At 32.2% G+C, this 20530-nt stretch overlaps 1 protein-coding gene across 1 annotated transcript in view; it reads left to right on the top strand.

Moving 5' to 3' along the window:
- The window catches only part of LOC127720251 (neuronal acetylcholine receptor subunit alpha-3-like), a 28573-nt gene extending 18717 nt beyond the window's left edge, over nucleotides 1-9856 (top strand). Inside the window, exon 6 of the mRNA XM_052226741.1 lies at nucleotides 9554-9856. Coding sequence (XP_052082701.1) covers nucleotides 9554-9660 — 107 coding nt within the window. The 3' untranslated portion in view covers nucleotides 9661-9856. The remainder of the gene's footprint in view (nucleotides 1-9553) is intronic.
- Nucleotides 9857-20530: the final 10674 nt, after the last annotated feature.

The following is a 20530-nucleotide window of genomic DNA, read 5'->3' as shown; positions in this document are numbered from 1 at the left end:
ATCCTCATGACCTTGTTACTCTCTTTCAGGGCCTTTTCCGACTCCCCCAGCAACTTTAAAGCGGCTTATAAGGAACCCCTCTCGATAAACGATTTAATCTTGAATATTTCGTAAAGGTGAATAGAATTGATAGAAAGCTGCTTGCTGTAACTTCAAACCAAAATTTCTGTGAGGGCTGTGGAACGAGTGCTGTTTTCTAGGGCCTGCAAACTAGGCTTAATTTGGATTTCCGAAACAATCTCCTTCTTCTGTCTGGATAAAGCTGCATCTAGCTTTGTTGAGCTCATCAGACCTTTGGGCTGTTCGACTAGGTATATCATGAACGTCAGGTTCATGCGAAATTTCCTCTTCGTCACTCATGGCTACACTTGTATAACAATATGATAACTGTGGAACTCGCTTGATTGTCATCTTGATAATTAGAAAAAAATCGCAAAAAGAATTATATAAAGGTCTTGAACCCAGTTACTTCTTATTACGCAGTTAAAGGAAATACAAATATTTTAATAAATAATAAATATCAGTACCAAAAATCAAAACTTAAAGACCATCGTGTATTTTATGTGACGTTGATACGGATTATATATCAACACGGTCGTGGTATTATCCAATGAATTTTTTTAGAAAAAGGACCAGACGTTCTTTGACATATCCCTGGTTAATCAACTTTCTGCTCAGACACTAGTGACGTCTTACATAGTATGGGTATCAGCTGAAAGCCCTTGAATACCTATAAATTGGGAAATGTATATCACATATGCAGGTGAATATAAAAAAGAAGATGTGGTATGATCGCCCATGGGACAACTCTCCACAAGAGACCAAATGACAATATAATGAAGTTGGTATATTGGTAAACACACTCTACGAATCACTACAATGAAGTATGCATAACATTTTAATAATTAGCTACATTTTTATATGGAACAATTTGATGTTTGATAGACATTTCCATAAAATAGCATTAATGACTATCAAAAACAAAATTTCTTTCGTTCAGATCATTTCACAGCGTCCTTCTGTGTCATTTAATTTCATAATGGCAACATCACCTTAATCTCGAATTATGAAAATGAAAAAACTCGTACATCAAAGCATTAAGGTAGTATGGGTGTCTTTATCCATCTTGGATTGTACAAAACAGAGAACCAAAGGTCCAGATTGTCAATCAATTTAGCAAAATGTGATGCAGGAATGCAGATAAATAATGTAGATTTTAATTTAAAAGAACACATTTATCTTTAATTTTAACTTTTAAGTATATATATATTTTTACAAGTGTAGATTATTTGTGTTTGATTTTTTATGTTTTCAAAATTGGTATGTCAAGGAATGGTAACTCTGAAATAGTGCACTTTCTGAAGAAAACTACATGGAATTGTACTATTTTGTATATTAGCCGGAAAAAACGTACGATGACTCTATCTTTTCTTTTGATATTCTCACAGCATTTTCCAAAAGCTATCTTTTACAATTCTATCATTTACTTTAGCTTCTTAACACATAATGATGTTTTTTCCTGTATATTCCATAGAAAATGTGTCATTTTATCACAACCTGTAGCTTGAGAAAATGCTCGGTGACCTTTTATTTTATTATATTTTTTAACATTTATCAAAATATACTACGTTTTGGTAAAGTATGAACAAGTTCTATTTTGTTTTGATATTTACTCCCATACCACCTTAAATTGATAGTTGATTAATATATTAAAAGTATTTAGAAAATATCACTGTTCTGTTTTGTTACTTTACTACTGTTTACGAGTACAGAAATTTGTAGACAAGTGGGTACTTATCTATATTACTAAATGAATAGAGTTGAAATTGGGTGTCACGTTTTCTTCTTTCACATAAAATCCACGAATATTGTTTTATACCACAAAGGGGTAATGACCAGCGTAGTTTATTATGTGTTCATTTCAAAATCTTTTGGGGGATATTTGGGGGTTAAAATCGAAAAACGCAAGTTCGGATCGACCGTCCTTCACGTTGTTCGGCTCTGAAATTGACGTGCCGTCATCATTTCCGTCATTGCACGTCTGCCCGGCAAAATTAAATTGTATTGCGTAGCCGATACGGTAAATATTGACCTTACACTGAAACACTTTGTGATACACACTGCCTTGACGCTCTCGTCAATTTAACATCAGATTTTTACACGCCAAGAGCTTTTCGTTCCGGGGAACCGCATCGATTCAACATGAAATGGGGGGGGGGATTATTTCAGTTTTCGGTTAAAAATGGGTACCGAAGAGCGGCTGGAATGAGACCTACAACCATCAATATATTAATGCATAACATTTTCAGCCCACTTATATATGGGCGTGGTTCTGAACACGGAAACACCAGAAATCATGTGCGGATCCAGGATTTAATGTTAGGGGGGAGGGGTGCAAAAAATATTGTTCTGCTGAGCGTAGCATGTTGCGAAATATTTTTGGGTACATAAGCAAAAATGTACGTGCCGTCATCATTTCCGCTTTGTCTGCAAGTATTATGGTCTGCTCAGCAAAAAATATACCCTAAAGGGTGGGGATTACTTCGGTTTTCAAGTACAAAATGGGTACAGAAGTGCGGCTGGAATGTGACCCCCATCCATATATTAATGCATTAAATTTTAAGCCCACTCATATATGCGCACCTGGATTTTTTATCATTCAATGTTTTCTCTATGTGTGCAGTACACAAAATTTATTTCCAAAATTTTTTGGGGGAAGGGCAAAACTGCTAGAAGTGCTAGACAGATTATTTCTTTTACCAAATCAGGGTTAGGATATATTTTGTAAAATATCGCAGCCAGTTTTCACTCTATATGTCACCAATTAAAGATATTTATAAACACACATTATTTTGATCAGTGCAATGCATCCAGGGTATAACAATGACATATCCTATGATAAGATCACAAACGCCAATAGTTTCTGTCTGGAAGACTATTCTTCTGGGTGTCATATTGAGTGGTGGTATTTCGTCTGTGACACGCTTCAAAAAGATTTAAGATCTTAATATCGCCTTACACCAAAACTATATATCTTCAAATTATGAACCAAAGTGTATTTCGCGTGTATTTTCTAGTATATATATATTGTAAAGAAGAAATTGTAAGACATTTAATAAAATGTGTACACTGACAGTTTTGTCAGATCAAATTTATTTTTAAAAACGTCTTTGTTATTAATAAGAAAGAAACAGGACACAGAAATCTTTTATTCAAAAAATGGCTTTGTGTAGATTACAAGGAAGCATGCTTAAGTGCTTTCAAGACAGTTTCTACTCGGACATATACGTTGAAGTGAATATCTCCTTGGAGGCAAATGTTAATAAACAGAACTAAGCAAGTTAAATACAAAATGCCGTAAAATTGCAAATTGAAATGATTGAATGGCATGAAATAAGTAATACATCAAGTTTCATTTACATTGGATCCATTTCACTTCTTTTACCAAAAAAATGTTGTGATCAAATTAACAAAAGAAAACGTTTAATGCTTTCAAAATAGATTTAACAGGATATGAAAATTAAATAGTATTTCGCTTTCGGGGTATATGTTTATAAAAAAAGATATATAAAATGTTGACTTATAGATACTATTATTTTGTTCACGTGTTTTTTTTTGTTTTTTTTTGCTCCACCTTTTTGTGATTTCAACCAGGAGGTAATATCTTCAACCTATATAAAAACCATGCACTCCCGATCTAGTATTTAAAAATTTTTCATCTACCTAATAACATATTTTTCGTTATTGAGAAAATATAGATGGATAGAATGCATATCACAGAGACCATCGGAAAAGACAATTTATTTCACAGTGGCATTTGATAAAATAAGTTATAAATGCTAAATCGAGATATAAAATATTTTGAGAAACAAATAACTGTACTAGCTACATGCTTCACATGCCAATCGAAAATTGATATCTAGAGGATTCAACACAAGAAGAGGAATTTTGTTTGTACTAATTTGTAATGTTGGAGGGAAGTACTGCAAAGGTCAGGTTTATTTATTTGCATAATGCATACAGCTAACTATTGCAAAAATGACAGCTGGTTTGCAAAGAAATGTATTACTTTCTGCAATAATAGATTAAAAATCGATTGCAAAATAAATTATAGATTATTCTTTGAGTCAAAACGGTGAACATGATTTTTTGTGTGTGTATGTAATTGATTACAAATGTTTTCGATTCGAGCGTCATCGATTATTCTATGTAGACGAAACTCGTGTATCCCGTACACTCTTACTTAATTAGAAATCATTTTAAATCAAATCAAATTCTGCATACAAATAATTTAAAGTAAATGATCTTCCGAGAAGTCAACGCACCGAATTTAGAAAATATAATTGATATATATACTTTTATGAACTTGTCGTTATTATTGATGTCAAGTATAGCTTGTTGATATTGTAAACCAGTTGATTTATCCCAATGCAAAGTGCATGTTTTAAGTCGAAAGCCTCGTTTGATTGTTTTGTATAAAACATCACTTTTTTTATTGTCTTTAGAGTTGGTGTGTGGTAGATCTTAGATATTTTGTAAACCATATTCAAAACTGATTTTTGACGTATATTTAGAGATTGACCTATTGTCATTGCAGGTTTATTAGTCGGTAACTGTCTAATTAACGTTTACTCAACATATCTTTTTTCCGAACAGATATTCAAGCACACAAATCACATACAAACAAAGTTATAATACTCTCATATAAACGAGTCAGTTTTAGCTATGCATTTTTCTATGTTTATATGAATATTGCAGCTTTCTTTTATTTAAAATAATGAATAATTTTTATGTTTTCTAGATGTATTGAAACATTCGACATCTTAAAATAAAATTGAGAATGGAAATGGGGAATGTGTCAAAGAGACAACAACCCGACCATAGAGCAGACAATAATTATATATCTTACACTGTTAGGTACGCAAATAAAATTCACAAGTTCTTATTTGATTTGACTGATGAAGGTTACAATAAACTGGTACTTCCTGACTATCCAGTAGATATCAGTGTAGAGTAAAACTTGTTGGCCCTTAATTCTTTTGTAAGTATATTCTCAGTTTCTGTTACGGAAATTTGCAAAAGTATCATTAAAATGCAAATTATTAAAGGGGCACTAGCTACGAGATACATAAAAAAAATTAATTATGATTTATTTTGTTCAATCATTAATGAAAGTAAAATAGCGAAATAATAATTCGCTATTAGAAGCAAGTATGGTTCTTTTTTGTCAAAATAAGCTTAGAAACATCGATGATGAATTATTCACTTGCAAGTGAATAATTCGACGTCATTGAATCCATATTCATGTGAACTTCAATTTACTCCCTTAGCTAGAGATTTATTATGCATGATTGATACGTGTTAGGCTATTAAAAGAAAAGAATGTCAACATTGAAAGTGAAACAAAGATGAATCCTTTGATTCACTCATTCGATCCACAAAATAATCATTTTATACAGGTATTACTTATTGTTTTTAACCTTAAAATTGAAATCAACAGACATAGAAAAATACATTTGCACGAGGACCATATATCTATTTATATATATGATTATATTTATATAGTGTAATGTGACTGTCGGTTGTTTTTGGGGTCATCTCGATAGTCAAATAGATGGCGTCTAGACTAAAATGCACACGAAACAAAGCTACATATTATCGAGCCCATACCCTGTAAATTGTTTATTTTAGACTTTTTATAATTTGGATAAATGTTTTACATTGTTATAAATCTAATATGAGAATTTGAGTTAAATCTGTGAACATGATTTTGACACCTAGTGCCCCTTTAAACAAAAACAACCGATATGCACATAGAAAAATATTGTCGATATGCCAATAGTACCATACAACATGGTGTTATATATTCAAGCTGTTGCATTAAATGTCCGATCTATATGTCAAAAATCTTAGAAAACAACCATTAGTCATGATTTTACTTTATGCAATGAACTATTGCTTATTTTGTTTGTCTAGCATTTTTTTCACACAGTTCTATCAAATTAGAAGGAATAACTAACATACATTCCTATTACAGTGACAAATATGAAGATGTATCCTTTAAAAGGTATATAAAATGTGCCTTCCAAATAGAGAAGATTACAATATATGCAGAAAGAACGAAGTACAAGAACTTTAATCCTAGTTTACAAAATATGATTTATATCTGAGAAAGCTAATTATGTTCATTCATGAATAACACATAATAGCAATTTTATTTTTATTTTATCTTTTTAAGGATATAAAGGAACAGATATTGGAGACAACAGGATGGTTTACCGTGGTCAGTAAAACATTTTATTTTCAATACCTTTTAATTGACCAAAGGATAATGTCACTTTTATTTTTTCTTATGCTGGATGAACTGATATATATATGTTTTTATACAGAGTCTCTTATTAACGTTTGATCCTTGTATATTTTCTTTCTATAAGTCTGTATTTTTTGCCAAAAAAAGTGTCGTGGTGTTATGTTTTATTTTAATATTCACAAGTCATACTGTTTGGCAATACGCATTTTCCATACATTTGTTCACTGGAATGTATAGAAACCCTGAGCGCTATGAGACCACCTGTAAATTATTGCTTTGCCCCTATTTCTTCAACAATTCAGATGTTGAATTTATCGTTAAAAGTAGACAAATACATGTATAATGACAAATCAAATAGCAAATTCAATTCAATGGTAATTTTGTCAATACGATATTATTTCATCTCATTCGTGTTACTATTGTTCTATACACCTATATATTAAAAATAAAACAAAATTATATACTTAGTAGTTATGACTGCTTTTGTTTACAACTCCAAACAGACGTACCCGTGAATCGACACATTTGCCATTCCAATAATGGCCTTTTTTTATTTGAATATCGGATTAAAGAATAAGCATATGTTTACCTTAAATGACATTTTGAATTTACCTATGTGAATGGGCTCTTTAAACACACAAAAGAACTTTAACTTTTATAATATTTATGTCATTTTTTGTCATATATTACAATATATTTGGTTAACTAAATACTGCTTCTAACAATTACCACTTTTGATTTATTTTAACTTTTGCGCATGGGTTAAGAAACATACACATTTCTATATAGAGAGTTTTCTATACTTATTTGTGAACAATATGTTCTTACATCTACATTTGTATATATAGTATTTAAATGGCAACACAGTGTTAGTAACTGTTTTACTGGTAACAAAATCCTCAGACATTCAAAAAATGAATTTTTTGTTTGCTCTAAAAGGCAGGAAAATGTTATAATTTCTAAAATGTGTATCATCATGATCATTGATAGCCAGCAATTTTGTACAACATTAAATTACCCAAAAAGTTTCTCGGATTTAAAAAAGAAACACGTTTCAGTTTCTATTAATTTGCATTTAAAAACAAAATACGATAGAATCCTAGGAACAATCTTAGATATAGAATTTTTAAAAAATGTCTGGTTATAACAAAAGACCTTAGACAATTTTTGTTCTTCCCGCAGCGACAATCGAACCCCTGCATCTGAGACATAGTGTCGCAACACTGCATGTACTGTGTCAAGCGCCCTGGACCACTCGACCAACCTTTTTATATGAAATAGTTTTTGTTAGTCTTGTAATGCTTTGCTGGTCGACTTTATCAAGGTTTGTTACACGGAACATGATTTCACATCAAATCATATACATTCAAATATGTGACAATTTATGACAGACGTTCTCAAAGGAGTAACCTGTTACTATACAGGGCTATTACCATAGTTTAATTTTTTATATAACCATGTTTGATCTGCAAATTTGCGTTATATATACAAAGTTAGCGTTACGTTTAAAATTATACTCGATTATTAACTGTAGCTGAACAATTTATGTGGTATTTTAAGTATGGAATGATAGTCGTTTATCATGGACAAAATCATCCTATGGAGATATTGACTATATGTATGTACCCGAGGACAAAATTTGGCACCCTGAATTGATTGTGCAGAATTCGTACGTACATGTATTTACATTTTATTGTATTACAATTATTAACAGTAATAAACAAAAGAAAAAGTAGGGTTATTTCATCGTACAGAATTGTTTTAATATATGAATATATTAATCATTTTGTTTATAAAAGCAGAATTTAACTGAAAAGTAAATATTGACTAGCTATGATAACGAGTAAACACATACGTGAATGTATCCAATTTATTTTGTATATTTGTGACTTCTAGGTCATCTATTAGTTCATTCCAACTTAAAGATGTAACATTAACACATTTCTTTCGTTTTCTTGTGAAACAAATATATAACGAAATAATATTTTATTTCAATATCAGCATTTTGGAATTACGGAAAAATCTTGGTGCTGAACAAACTGTTAGAATACAATATAACGGAAAAGTACGATGGGAACCACCTGCTGTTTTGTCAACGTCATGTGACATGGATGTGACGTACTTCCCATATGACAGTCAAACCTGTGACATAGAACTAGCTAGCTGGGGCTTCCCTGCTGATATTGTCAATATAGAATTTTTCAAAACTCATATAAATTTAGAAGACTTCAGATCAGATGAAGAATGGGACATTGTAAAAACCTCCCAGCAAACATCTGATCTAACTGAAGACGAACTGATGTTTTCGGAACTTTTGTTTCGAATGGAGTTTAAAAGATATTATGGTCATTACCTCATGAGTGTAATATTTCCGACTATTCTAACTGCCATATTAACATTCGTTACATTTTTTCTGCCTCTCGAATCTGGAGATAAAATCGGATATATTCTGACAGTGCTACTTGCTTTGGCAGTTTTACTGACGTTATTTTCAGACAGTATGCCAACGACATCAAAACATTATCAGTTCTAGGTAAAGTAACATTTATTTGAGAGATATTCATCAACAATAATTGTTTTGACTGCATTATTAACCAGATTCCGCGGCTGGTCGCAATGCAATATATCGCCGAGATAAGCTTTTTGCGCTAATTAAGGCGGCGTAAAACAAATATCAATCAATCAATCAATCAATCAATGTTATATGTCATTCTGTTTGCCTTTTTTAACTGACAAGAAATCTTCTTCCTTATAGTGTCGTCTTATTTGTGTATTAAAATCTTTTTAGTATGGTTTTGACGTGTATAAGATAATACTTATTTCAATGTTCAATATGTATTCAGACTGTTCGGTAGATTTTTTTTAATTTTTCCTGTAAACATCAACATCATACTCAAATGTCTCAAAAGCTACTGAATAGTACTTAATTGATTTTAAACAAATTATCTGACCAGATCGGATTGAACACAGTTATTAAGTCCAACAATTGACTGAAAGACTGAACATGACCGAATAACTTCTTAATAAGATGTTTTAGATGATGGCAAGATCAAAATGATAATTTAAGACTAAAACTCCTTTACTCGTGCATATGTATTGGCAAGTATTGTGAATATGTCATTAAAAGTGTTGCATTAAATATCATCTTCTCACTTGCCTTTCTATAGATGCAGTTTCTGTTTTTATCAATAGAGATCAGTAAAACTGTAATAATTTTTAGCTAATAGAACTTTTCTTTTGCAGTGGTATTTCTTACAGTAACATTGGGAATGGCCTGTCTCGTGATTATCTTTACGATATTGATCATAAGACTTTTCCATCAACCAGAACACGACAAGGCTCCAAAATGAAAGCATTCCTTGGAGAGAAAATTTTTGAAGTTAAAATGCAAAGCCGGAAGAATAAATCATCTTGATCATCTTGATCAAAGTCAAATTACTAAAAATGAGCAACCAAAAGACGGAAGAGTCTGCTTGGAAAGCGGAAAGCACTTTTTTTACACCTTACACAAACAAAGAGTTAGCAGAATTCTTTGATTATTTCTTTTTTGGTGTTTTCACAGTTTTATATATTTTGATTTTTTTATGTTTCCCAATAGTGCTGTTTCGAATATATTTTTATATTATGAGTTTAGTAAAAGAAGTTTCTATTTTTTTACACGTGCAGTGCAAGTTGATTTGTGTCCCTTACTGTATCAAACTACATTGCATAACTTATTTTTATTAATGATGAATTTCCCTGCAAGTAGTATATCATTTTTACACAAAATTGTTGGTGTTAATTCAAAGCATTTAGTGTCATCGTTGCGCTTGATCTCTTTTTTTTTTTAGGTTTTGCCTATTTGGACAATTGTTGCAGGCAACAACTATCTAACATGTCTAATGCATACATTAATTAGACGCAACCAGTCTGGATATTGTGCTTAAGCAATACACATGTGCCAAACCTATCACTTCGTAACTTTTAAACTGTATCATTTAATTATAACAAAACAGTTGAAATAAATTGGGTTTTTTTTGTATTTAAGTAATTGCGATGTTTTACAAGCATTAATATTTAGTTACTCAAAAATGTATTTAGCGCCATATAATTGATGTAGAAAAGATTTTTGATAAAGTATTTTAAATTGTTTTTAACAAACATGCATAGCATAAAAGCGTTGTAACACTTGTAGCCCTGCAACACTCAGTAAGTGTCTGTCCCAAGTCTTAAACCTGTAACTCAGTCTTTTGCGATGATTCATGTACGTCAAACTCGAGAATTGTTATTAAAGAGAACATTTATTTTCGCATTTTTGCACTTGTATAACTGACAAAAGGTTGTCAAAACGGGTTTTAATATGACAGTTGTTTTCTATTCGTTTGTTGTGTTTGCGCATTTGATTTTGTCATTTGATAAGGGACTTTTCTTTTTCAAATTTTCCTTGGAATTCGGTATTTTTGTAATTTTAATTGTTGTCCATTATTGAAAACCATATATAAACCTATAAATGTATACATTCCCGTTATTTGAACACAAATGGTTAAATTTGGGAATTATATTACATCTCCTGACATTATATATAACCTTTCATACAAACATTTTTATTATGATACAAAACATCCAGTCTTGTAAATATAAGAATCACTAATTTAGACAATATGAACCATTTAAATATTTTCATTTGATCGGTAGTGCGTAATGATTGTAGATGTATTATAGGGTACTTTTTTTGAAATACTTCAATACAGCCTGCTATTCGAACCGAATGTCATGTTTTCATTTATTTGCGTGAATTTTTATTGTTTAAACTTTTGTCGCGGCCATCCCAAAACATTTCTTTTGTTGTCAGTACATTAAAGACATTTATTAGTTATAATATGTGCTATAAAGTAGATTGATTGTATACTTATGTAAGTTATATAACTGTACTTTTTTCAATATAGATATTATATCAATTAGTTTTTCTTCATTTAATTGCTTTATATTATTTGTTTGTCGTATATCCAGTAAATTTCTTAACTCTAAATTTCAAACTGAAGTATGATTTGAATGTTCATAAATACCATGCTTACATAATGTTTAATTGTTCGTTTTCGACACCAATCCATTTCATCTACACTTTCCTTTATTCACGATGCTGTGGAATCGTTTTACTCCCCTTGTTGAGCCCATGCTAACGTATGATTTAACTCCCTAAATGATATAATGCTGATGTATAACCCAGCTAATTATTCTCAACATGCTGATGTTTGGTTAAACTTAAACTGTTTAACCATACTGACGTATATATTGGTTCTATGCAGACGTTTGGTTTGGCTTCATGTTTAGAGCTTTTCCTGGAAAGTGAAACAGCCGGACTAATAACCTGAATATATGTCCAGTTGTAAACTTCAAAATTCTCTGTAGTAACATACATGTCCCCTCTACTCGTTGTTATATTGATTAAATATCTATGTTGATACGTTACACTCGTGCATATTCACACTGTGCACATTGTGTTGGCAGATTGGTGCCTCTTGCACAAAAAACCTCCCATTTTTTTTTAATGTTGATCAACATTAAACGATTCATTAAGTTTGAAATGTACATTTTCATTATCTCGAATTCAATTAAATCAGTGTATGAACATGTAATGTGCGAATCCTGAAATACAATTTTTACTGTATACGTGATGAATTTCTTATGTAGAATGATAAATAAAAAGACGACAAATTTATGATTTTTGAATAAAATAGAAATAGTATATAATGTGTACTGTTTTAATAAATTCATGATATAGGTATGAGATGCTAACGGGTTTTTATCGCGCCTCAAGCCATCCAGGTGTAAAATTGATATACACATAGATAAATATGATGTTTTAAGAAAGTTCATTATCAGAGCGTGCACGAGATTTAAAAGTAGCAGTTAAGTTTATTTTGCAAAAAATGTACCTTTTAACATATTTATTTTTAATGTTGTATAACTTAATACAGATTCTGTAATTCAGCTTGTTGATATTGAATCAAATTCCACTATGCTGTTTTTGTGAAGCAATCCATATTTACTGTCGAATATTGATACTCGACTTTCATTTTCACAGTAGGGCGAATCATTTCTTTTGTAAATGCGATGCATTTTTACAGGAGGACATTAAATAATTTGCATCGTATAAAATCTTAATTCAGCCGACTCTCTAACAAAATTTATAAAGTCAGAAGGATTGATTATATATAAATACATAGTGACTGAAAGTGTGAGTTAATATATCAATAAATTCCGGCATTTATTGCTAATATAGTCTATTCTATTGTCTCTAAACATTTTGTCAAGATCCAGTTCTGTATGCAGGATTAAATTTATCATTTCTTATGAAAAGCACTCATTGAATACATATATCTTGGACAGCTAAGCCAATTCAGTCTTCGAAAAAGCAGTTTTCGGTTTCGGTCTAAATCTACATCACTTATTAATAAAACGTCATTATAGCTATTTTTCTAATGCTTGTAGTTTAAAGGTGTTGTTTGCTTGCTTGCTTTGTTTGTATAAATGTTCGCTTAATCATTGTTATTAAGATGGACCATCATTTATACTACAAAAAGCAAGCAAGCCAACCAAACCTTTAAACAACAAGCATTAGGTTAGTCACAAAACGATTTTCATTTCACGATTGAGTGAGTGGTAACGTTATCATCTCGCACTAACAATTGCCTTATATTTGAAGCTTGGATGACTGGATAATTGATTTTTATCATGCCATCGTACTAGTATATACATCTAAAACAGGAAAGAAAGTTCGGGCAACAATCGAGGCACCTTTATTTATGTTTGAATATCTCATAAAACGTTGTTATAAGTAAGCAAATACGTAATTGTGAAAACACAAAGACATATGGAATACAGTTTATTGTTACATGTTACATGGTTCTATACCACGGGATGTAAACGCCGTACAATTGATTCCAGACGTTAATTGCTACATCGCGAAGTGATTTTGGTAGATTGACAGTCCTAATATTTTCACCAAAGACTAATTGACGTACATTTAAGTTAAGTGCACAATGTTAAGAAAAACAAAACGTACTGACAGGCATACATGTATTCTTCAGAATAGATACAACATAGAAGTTCTCAACCCCAATAACAAAACCTGGTGAAGAAAGGAAAAAAATGTAACTACAAATGTTTGATCAAAAAATTACAAAAAATCAAAAACCTTGATAAAGTTGTAAGTAACTTCATTTTAAATCTATCGTCTTAAAAACGGCATGCACGTTCGAAATGAAACACCCATGCTAGTTATTTAGAACAAATAATTGAAATTAACAATGATGTCGTTCACCGCAATGTATCCATTACACGTTGCGTGCATTTGAATGTTTGTTAACATAATGCAAAATATAATTAAATTTCGAGATTTTAGTATTTTTTTTTTTATTTTTCTTCTAGTTGTCCAAGCTTTATAAATGATTTAAACAAATACATTACCTGGCAAACAGTTTTGCACTTCAATCATTCTAAACAAAGCTAAGTCTAGTGTCAATTGTAACTATAAAAATGTCGTTTATTTAAAAAAATTCGAGTTGTATCAGTTTATCTCCGGCAGTCATATTTATTTCCCAAGACGGATATTCTGCAACAATGAACAATAACCAATACACTAAAACCTATTAAATTTAAATATTAATGTATAGCTTTTTATAAATTAAAGAAGTATATGTTCGTTCCTTCAAAACAAGTTAGGTACGATTTCTTTAAATAATTTACTTTTAAATGGATCATCACCATTCGAAGAACACAATATATCGGTTGTTGAGGACAACAAAATAAATAACAGATTGTAAAAATGTACACCTGGTAAAATTATGTGACACCCTTGGTTTTAACTTAAGTTTTAAGTCTTTATTCCCATGGTAGCTGTCTGCTCTATTACCCTCTCAGCTATTAGCGATTTACATACGTTTACTCCTAACAAGCTAGGATCAATAGATATAAGAAGATGTTGTATGAGTGCCAATGAGACAACTCTCCATCCAAGTCACAATTTATAAAAGTAAACTATTATAGTTCAAAGTACGGTCTTCGACACGGAGCCTTGGCTGACACCGAACAGCAAGCTATAATGGGCCCCACAATTTACTAGTGTAAAACCATTCAAACTGGAAAACCAACGGTCTAATCTATATAAAAAACGAGAAACACTTATGAACCACATCAACAAACCACAACTACTGAACATCAGATTCCTGACTTGTGACAGGTGCAAACAATTGCAGCCGGTTTAAACGTTTTAGTTGTACCAAAAGAGGGACGAAAGATACCAGAGGGACAGTCAAACTCAATAGATTGAAATCAAACTGACAACGTCATGGCCAAAAATAAAAAGACAAATAGTACAGATGACACAACATAGAAAACTAAAGACTAAGCAACACGAACCCAACCAAACACTGGGGGTGATCTCATGTGCTCCGGAAGGGTAAGCAGATCTTGCTCCACATGTGCCACCCGTCGTGTTGCTTATGTTATTACAAATCCGGTAAATAGTCTAATTCGGTAGGTCACATTCGTGAAAAGGGAAGGGTATTGTAGTTACGACATAAGGAACATATTCGATATCATCTGTGAAACGGTTATTCCATAACGGTCAACAAACTCGTGATGGCGTCCGAATATTTACGAAGGGATGACTTCAACTTCACCCTTATCTGAAACAATAGTGTAACATCACAACACAGAAAGACACACTATAAAATATCAATTGAAATGACTTTAACTCAATCAAAAGCCGTAGTAACACAAGTGAAAATACACTGAACAATAAATTTGATCTATGAAACAATGTAAATACAAAAGTATTAAAAAAAAATAAGGGATGCCTTTAAGTTGTATTTTGTTTCAATCTTAAATTGAATCCACAACTTTTAATAGCCGTAGCTAAAATTCAAAAACCGAAAACACGGAATTTAAGATTATAAAATATATGTCAAATAAAAACTAGAGGCTCCAAGGAGCCTGTGTCGCTCACCTCATATTTTCATTTATAAATGATGCATGAAATAATGCAACCGTTATACTGTTGCTTTAGTTTCAGAGATATAAGTTGAAAACTGCATTTTCCCCCATGTTCTATTTTCAGTCATGTCTGCCATGTTGGTTGGCAAGCATGGTCATCGGACGCATATTTTAAACTAAGTACCCCAATGCTGATTATGGCCGAGTTTGGTTAAATTTGTCTCAGTTGTTTCAGGAGAAGACTTTTGTAAAAGATTACAAAAATTTACGAAAAATTGTTATATTTGACTTTAAAGGGTAATAACTCCTTATGGGGTCAATTGACCATTTTGGTCATTTGACTTATTTGTAGATCTTACTTTGCTGAACATTATTGCTGTTTACAGTTTATCTCTATATATAATAATATTCAAGATAATAACGAAAAACTGCAAAATGTCCTTTCAAATTACCAATTCAGGGTCAGCAACCCAAGAACGGGTCGTCCGATTTGTCAAATAGATCTTGACCTGATAAACATTTGCTCTAAATGCTTTGGTTTCAGAGATATAAGCCCAAATCTACAATTTTCCCCTATGTTCTATTTTTAGCCATGGCGGTCATCTTGGTTGGTTGGCTGGGTCATCTGACACATTTTTTTAAAAAGGTACCCAAAAAGTTTGGTTAAATTTGGCCCAGTAGTTTCAGAGGAGAAGATTTTTGTAAAAGTTAACAACGACGACGGACGACGGACGCCAAGTGATGAGAAAAGCTCACTTGGCCCTTTAGGCAAGGTGAACTAAAAAAATATCAGAATTAAAGAAAACAAAAATGATCCTCATCTAAAATTGTTAGTTTCATCTTTCTTTTCTAGTAATCAATCAACCTTATTCTATTTCACAAATCGGTTGATCCTCAATTTGTAGGTCACAAATGTAACTATGTATTGCTAAAATGTAGAAATAATGTTTTTATCCAGGCTGGCTATTATTTTATTCTTTTCTTTCTCAACATTATTTTGGCAAAAAAAGGACTAAATTTGATTTTGTTATTCACCAGCAATATTTTGGGACAATAAGTGTCGTCTTTATTCATCGTTTGAATTTATAGTTTTGAAGGGCATTAACTGTCAAATTCATGTTCATCTATTTGACTCAAATTTTTATATTTGATTTATAACATACTAAATTTTTTTAAAAAAAGATGCCTTGTGATTGCCAATGAGACAATGGTTCCAAATGGTGAAGTCGAAATCATCCTTCGTAAATTTTACGGACGCCATCACGATTAAGTTGACCGTTATGGAATATCCGTTTCACAGATGATATCGGATATGTTCCTTATATCGTAACTACAATCCCGTTCCCTTTTCAAGAATGTGGCGTACCGAATAAGACTACTTACCGGGTTTGTAATAACATGAGCAACACGACGGGTGGCACATGTGGAGCAGAATATACTTACGCTTCCGAAGCACCTGATATCACCCCCAGTTTTTTGTGGGGTTCGTGTTGCTTTGTCTTTAGTTTTCTATGTTGTGTCTTGTGTGCTATAATTTATCTATTTGTCTTTTTCTTTTTTAGCCATGGCATTGTCAGATAATTTTCGATCTTTGAGTTTGACTGTCCCTCTGTTATCTTTCGCCCCTCTTTACAAGTGACCAAATAAGATGTATTTCCAAATCAGAAAAAAATCTAAAAAAAAATCAATGCCCGAACTCGTTTAAATATAACCAGATATTAAATCGCATATAAATAGATAGCGAACACGTGCAATCGGATTTTCTAGGTTTGTTTGATTTCATTTTAGAGGTTGAAATTATTGTTTATCATTATTTTTATCTGTGTAAGAATTAGTTTTTGTTGATCAAATCAGTCCACCAAATGGTTTACCCTTGTTTCACCTTCAATGTTGATATTCTTTTCCTTTTAACAGTTGAACATTCATGCACGCTCAGTTTATATGTAACCCATCTCTTGCTATTGGCTTTAATTGAAGGTAACATGATTGGGGAGTTCATGAGAAATGAGTAACTTGCAGGTAAACTATTAGTCAACGATGTTTCTTGGCTTATCTTGACAAAAAATTGAACCAAACTGGCTGCAAAAAGCGAATTACTATTTCACTGTTTCCTTCTCATTAATAATTGAACAAAAAATATATTTAAATGTGTTTTATATATCGTAGCTAATGCCCTATCAAGATTTGTTCGAAGTCACTGCTAACTTTGAGAAATTTATGGTTAAGATACTGAGGAAGGAGGTGATCGCAAAACACAAAATATCATAAAAATGTCAAAATTTACCTGTTAAAACCTATAATTGTTATTAGTTATCAGTACAAAATGTCGGCATTCCTATATGGGAACGAACTGTACGCCTCTCCTTGTCGACCTCTTCTTATTTTCATATGAATCGGAGTTCTGTCAGACACTTGTCAAAAACAAAAAGATAAATGAAGCCAGGTCATTTTTTTGGCACATTCAGATATATTGATGATGTTCATTCCATTAACAATCCAAACTTTTCGGATTGGGTTCCATTAATATATCCTCCAGAACTTCTTCCGTCTCATTTTTTTTTTAATTATTCATCGAATTTGACATACACCGTCATCTCAGTACTCGGAATCTATGATAAACAAGACGATTTTAATTTTGAATATATCAATTTCCCCCACCTTAGTAGCAATATAACAACTTCACCTGCATTTGGGATATACATTCGGTATTCAAGAGCATGCAGTAACTACTTAGACTTTGTAAACGTCACAAGTGTCTGCGCAAAAGATTGATGAACTAGGGCTAATATGTCAAACAACGTCTTGTCCTTTTTCGAAAAAAAAGTTCATCGGAAAGTACCAAGACCTTGTTCATAAAATATCCGTTTCAACTTCACAAATAATACACGATAGTCTTGGGGTATAGATTATGGCTGTTGACGTTGTTTATCGTCTTAATAACGTGTTATTATACTTTGTTATTATGCGTGGCTCTGTACTTATACAACCCGCCATTGTGTTTTTGTGTCATGGTAAATGTTTGTTTATATATGTGTTTGTTTTTATAGTGATTAAGATAATAACGCAACGTTGACTGCTGTATCTCTATTTTGACATTTATACCTGTTATGTCTGTTTGTTTTGTTCAAACATCGTTGTCAAATAATGGAACTTTTTACGACTGTCATACAAGTGATAGGTTTAGTTAGCTATAAAACCAGGTTTAATCAACCATTTTCTACATAACTAAATGCCTGTATCAAGTCATGAATATGACAGTTGTTGTCCATTCGTTTGGTGTGTTTGAGCTTTTGATTTTGCCATTTGATTAGGGACTTTCCGTTTTGAATTTTCCTCGGAGTTCAGTATTTTTGTGATTTTACATTTTGCTGTTTTGGGGTATTATCTTGAATAATTTCTTAGATAGAAATTAATTGTAAACAGCAAACATTTTCAGCAAAGTAAGATCTACAAATAAGTCTACTGGCCTCCTAAGGAGTTATTGCCCTTTAATGTAATTATTTTCCCAATTTTCTTAAACTGTGGAACTTTTACCAAAATCTTCCTCTCCAAATAACTGGACCAAATGGAATTACACGTAGCCACAACTATCATTAGGGTATTTTGATTGCAAAATGTATCTGGTGACCCTACCAAACAAACAACATGGCCACCACTTCTAAATATGGAACACAGGGCTTAACTATATGTAGAAGTCTATGGGAAAATGAAAAAATTAAATGATCAGAACTTGAAGATTAATGTAAATAATGAAAAGGGGTCTTCAGTTTCTATTGTTTAATTCAAATGGTTGATTTGATTTTTTCGGGAAGTGGGGTCAATTTTGAGTAGTGCAAGTAGTTTTCGCATGATATGTTCCATTTTTCATCATTATTTAGTGTTCCCTTTATTAATTGTATCTTCTATTTCAGCATTATTATAATGGGCGAATGCCCTCTAAACCTGGCGGGTAAGCCGGAGTCAGGGGAACCTCTGTCCCAAGTTTTTTTGAAGGGTGTAACCTTGTTCCAGAAAATAAAATAAAAAAGAAAATAGCAATTTTTGTTTATCAACTTGAACATCATTATAGATGGAGATAAAGTGTAAAAAGCAAGCATGTCAAGCAAAGAAAAATCTACAAATAAGTTGACAAGACCAAAATCGTCAATTATCGTCATTTTTATGCCCAAATGTTTAGGAACATATTCATTTATTCCCTGTCCGTACGTCCGTCTGTTCGTTTGTCCGGCAGAATAAAGATACATAATTTTTCCGGCTATCTCCTCGTACTGTGTTAGTGCTACAGCTTTAAAATTTTGTATGATGTTTATTCACATAATGGAGGTGTGCATGGCCACAGGACTTTGATGTTTTTCAAATATTCTAAACATGACATGTAGTTGGACTTTTTTCATACTAGCTGCACAAAGGGACCATGGTTTTGTCCTAGCTAAAAGATGGACAATCGAACTCATAGATAAAAAAAACTGACAACGCCATGGAAAAATCGTAATCACTGTAAAACAAAATTTTAAACTATTTCCAAAACAATAGCCAAAATGGCATATAGACACTTTAAAGATAAAGTTCATTTCAAAATGTAAAGGCAAGAGTTCAAAGAATGACCATAACACGATAAAACAACTTCGGTATGTATAAATATCGAGCCTTGCCAAAAGTATATTACCAAAAAATAATTAAAAAGTAACATTTAGTAAAGGTTAGCAATATACCAAAAAGACAAATGAAAATAACATAAGATGACAAACAACGTGAGTACCTAGAATAAAAGCGTTAAGGCACCCAAGGGTGACTGGGGAATAGAAATATTGTCTCAATTGATCTGCCTCCAGTTAAACCCTAGCCAAAGCGGGCGTCCGTTTTTGCTGTGCGGGATGTATCAAGTACGAATCCATGTCCGGTCCGATGCCTCGTGTAGTAAAAGTATCATGCTCTCTGTACGTTAAAAATCCTTGCAATAACTCTTTGGTGGGCCATAGGTGGCCTGTGGCAAGGCCAAATTTCCGTCCCTATCCAATTTACTATCATTTGTCTGTGGCAGTCAAAATTTCCCCGTCCTCCATCCCGGACGGCCTCTATTGTAAGACCTACCTATTGTATCTGTTTTTAACTTGTACTTGTCCTGAACATATATAAAAAAGAAGATGTGGTATGAGTGCCAATGAGAGAGAGACCACATAACACAGATATTAACAATAATAGGTCCCTGTACAGCCTTCAACATTTAGCAAACCTGATACCGCA

Source organism: Mytilus californianus, unplaced genomic scaffold (assembly GCF_021869535.1).
Source record: "Mytilus californianus isolate M0D057914Y unplaced genomic scaffold, xbMytCali1.0.p SCAF_11, whole genome shotgun sequence".
Taxonomy (NCBI): Eukaryota; Metazoa; Mollusca; class Bivalvia; order Mytilida; family Mytilidae; genus Mytilus; species Mytilus californianus.
The sequence above is the reverse complement of the archived record's forward strand: the minus strand, read 5'-3'. Positions and strand labels throughout refer to the sequence as shown.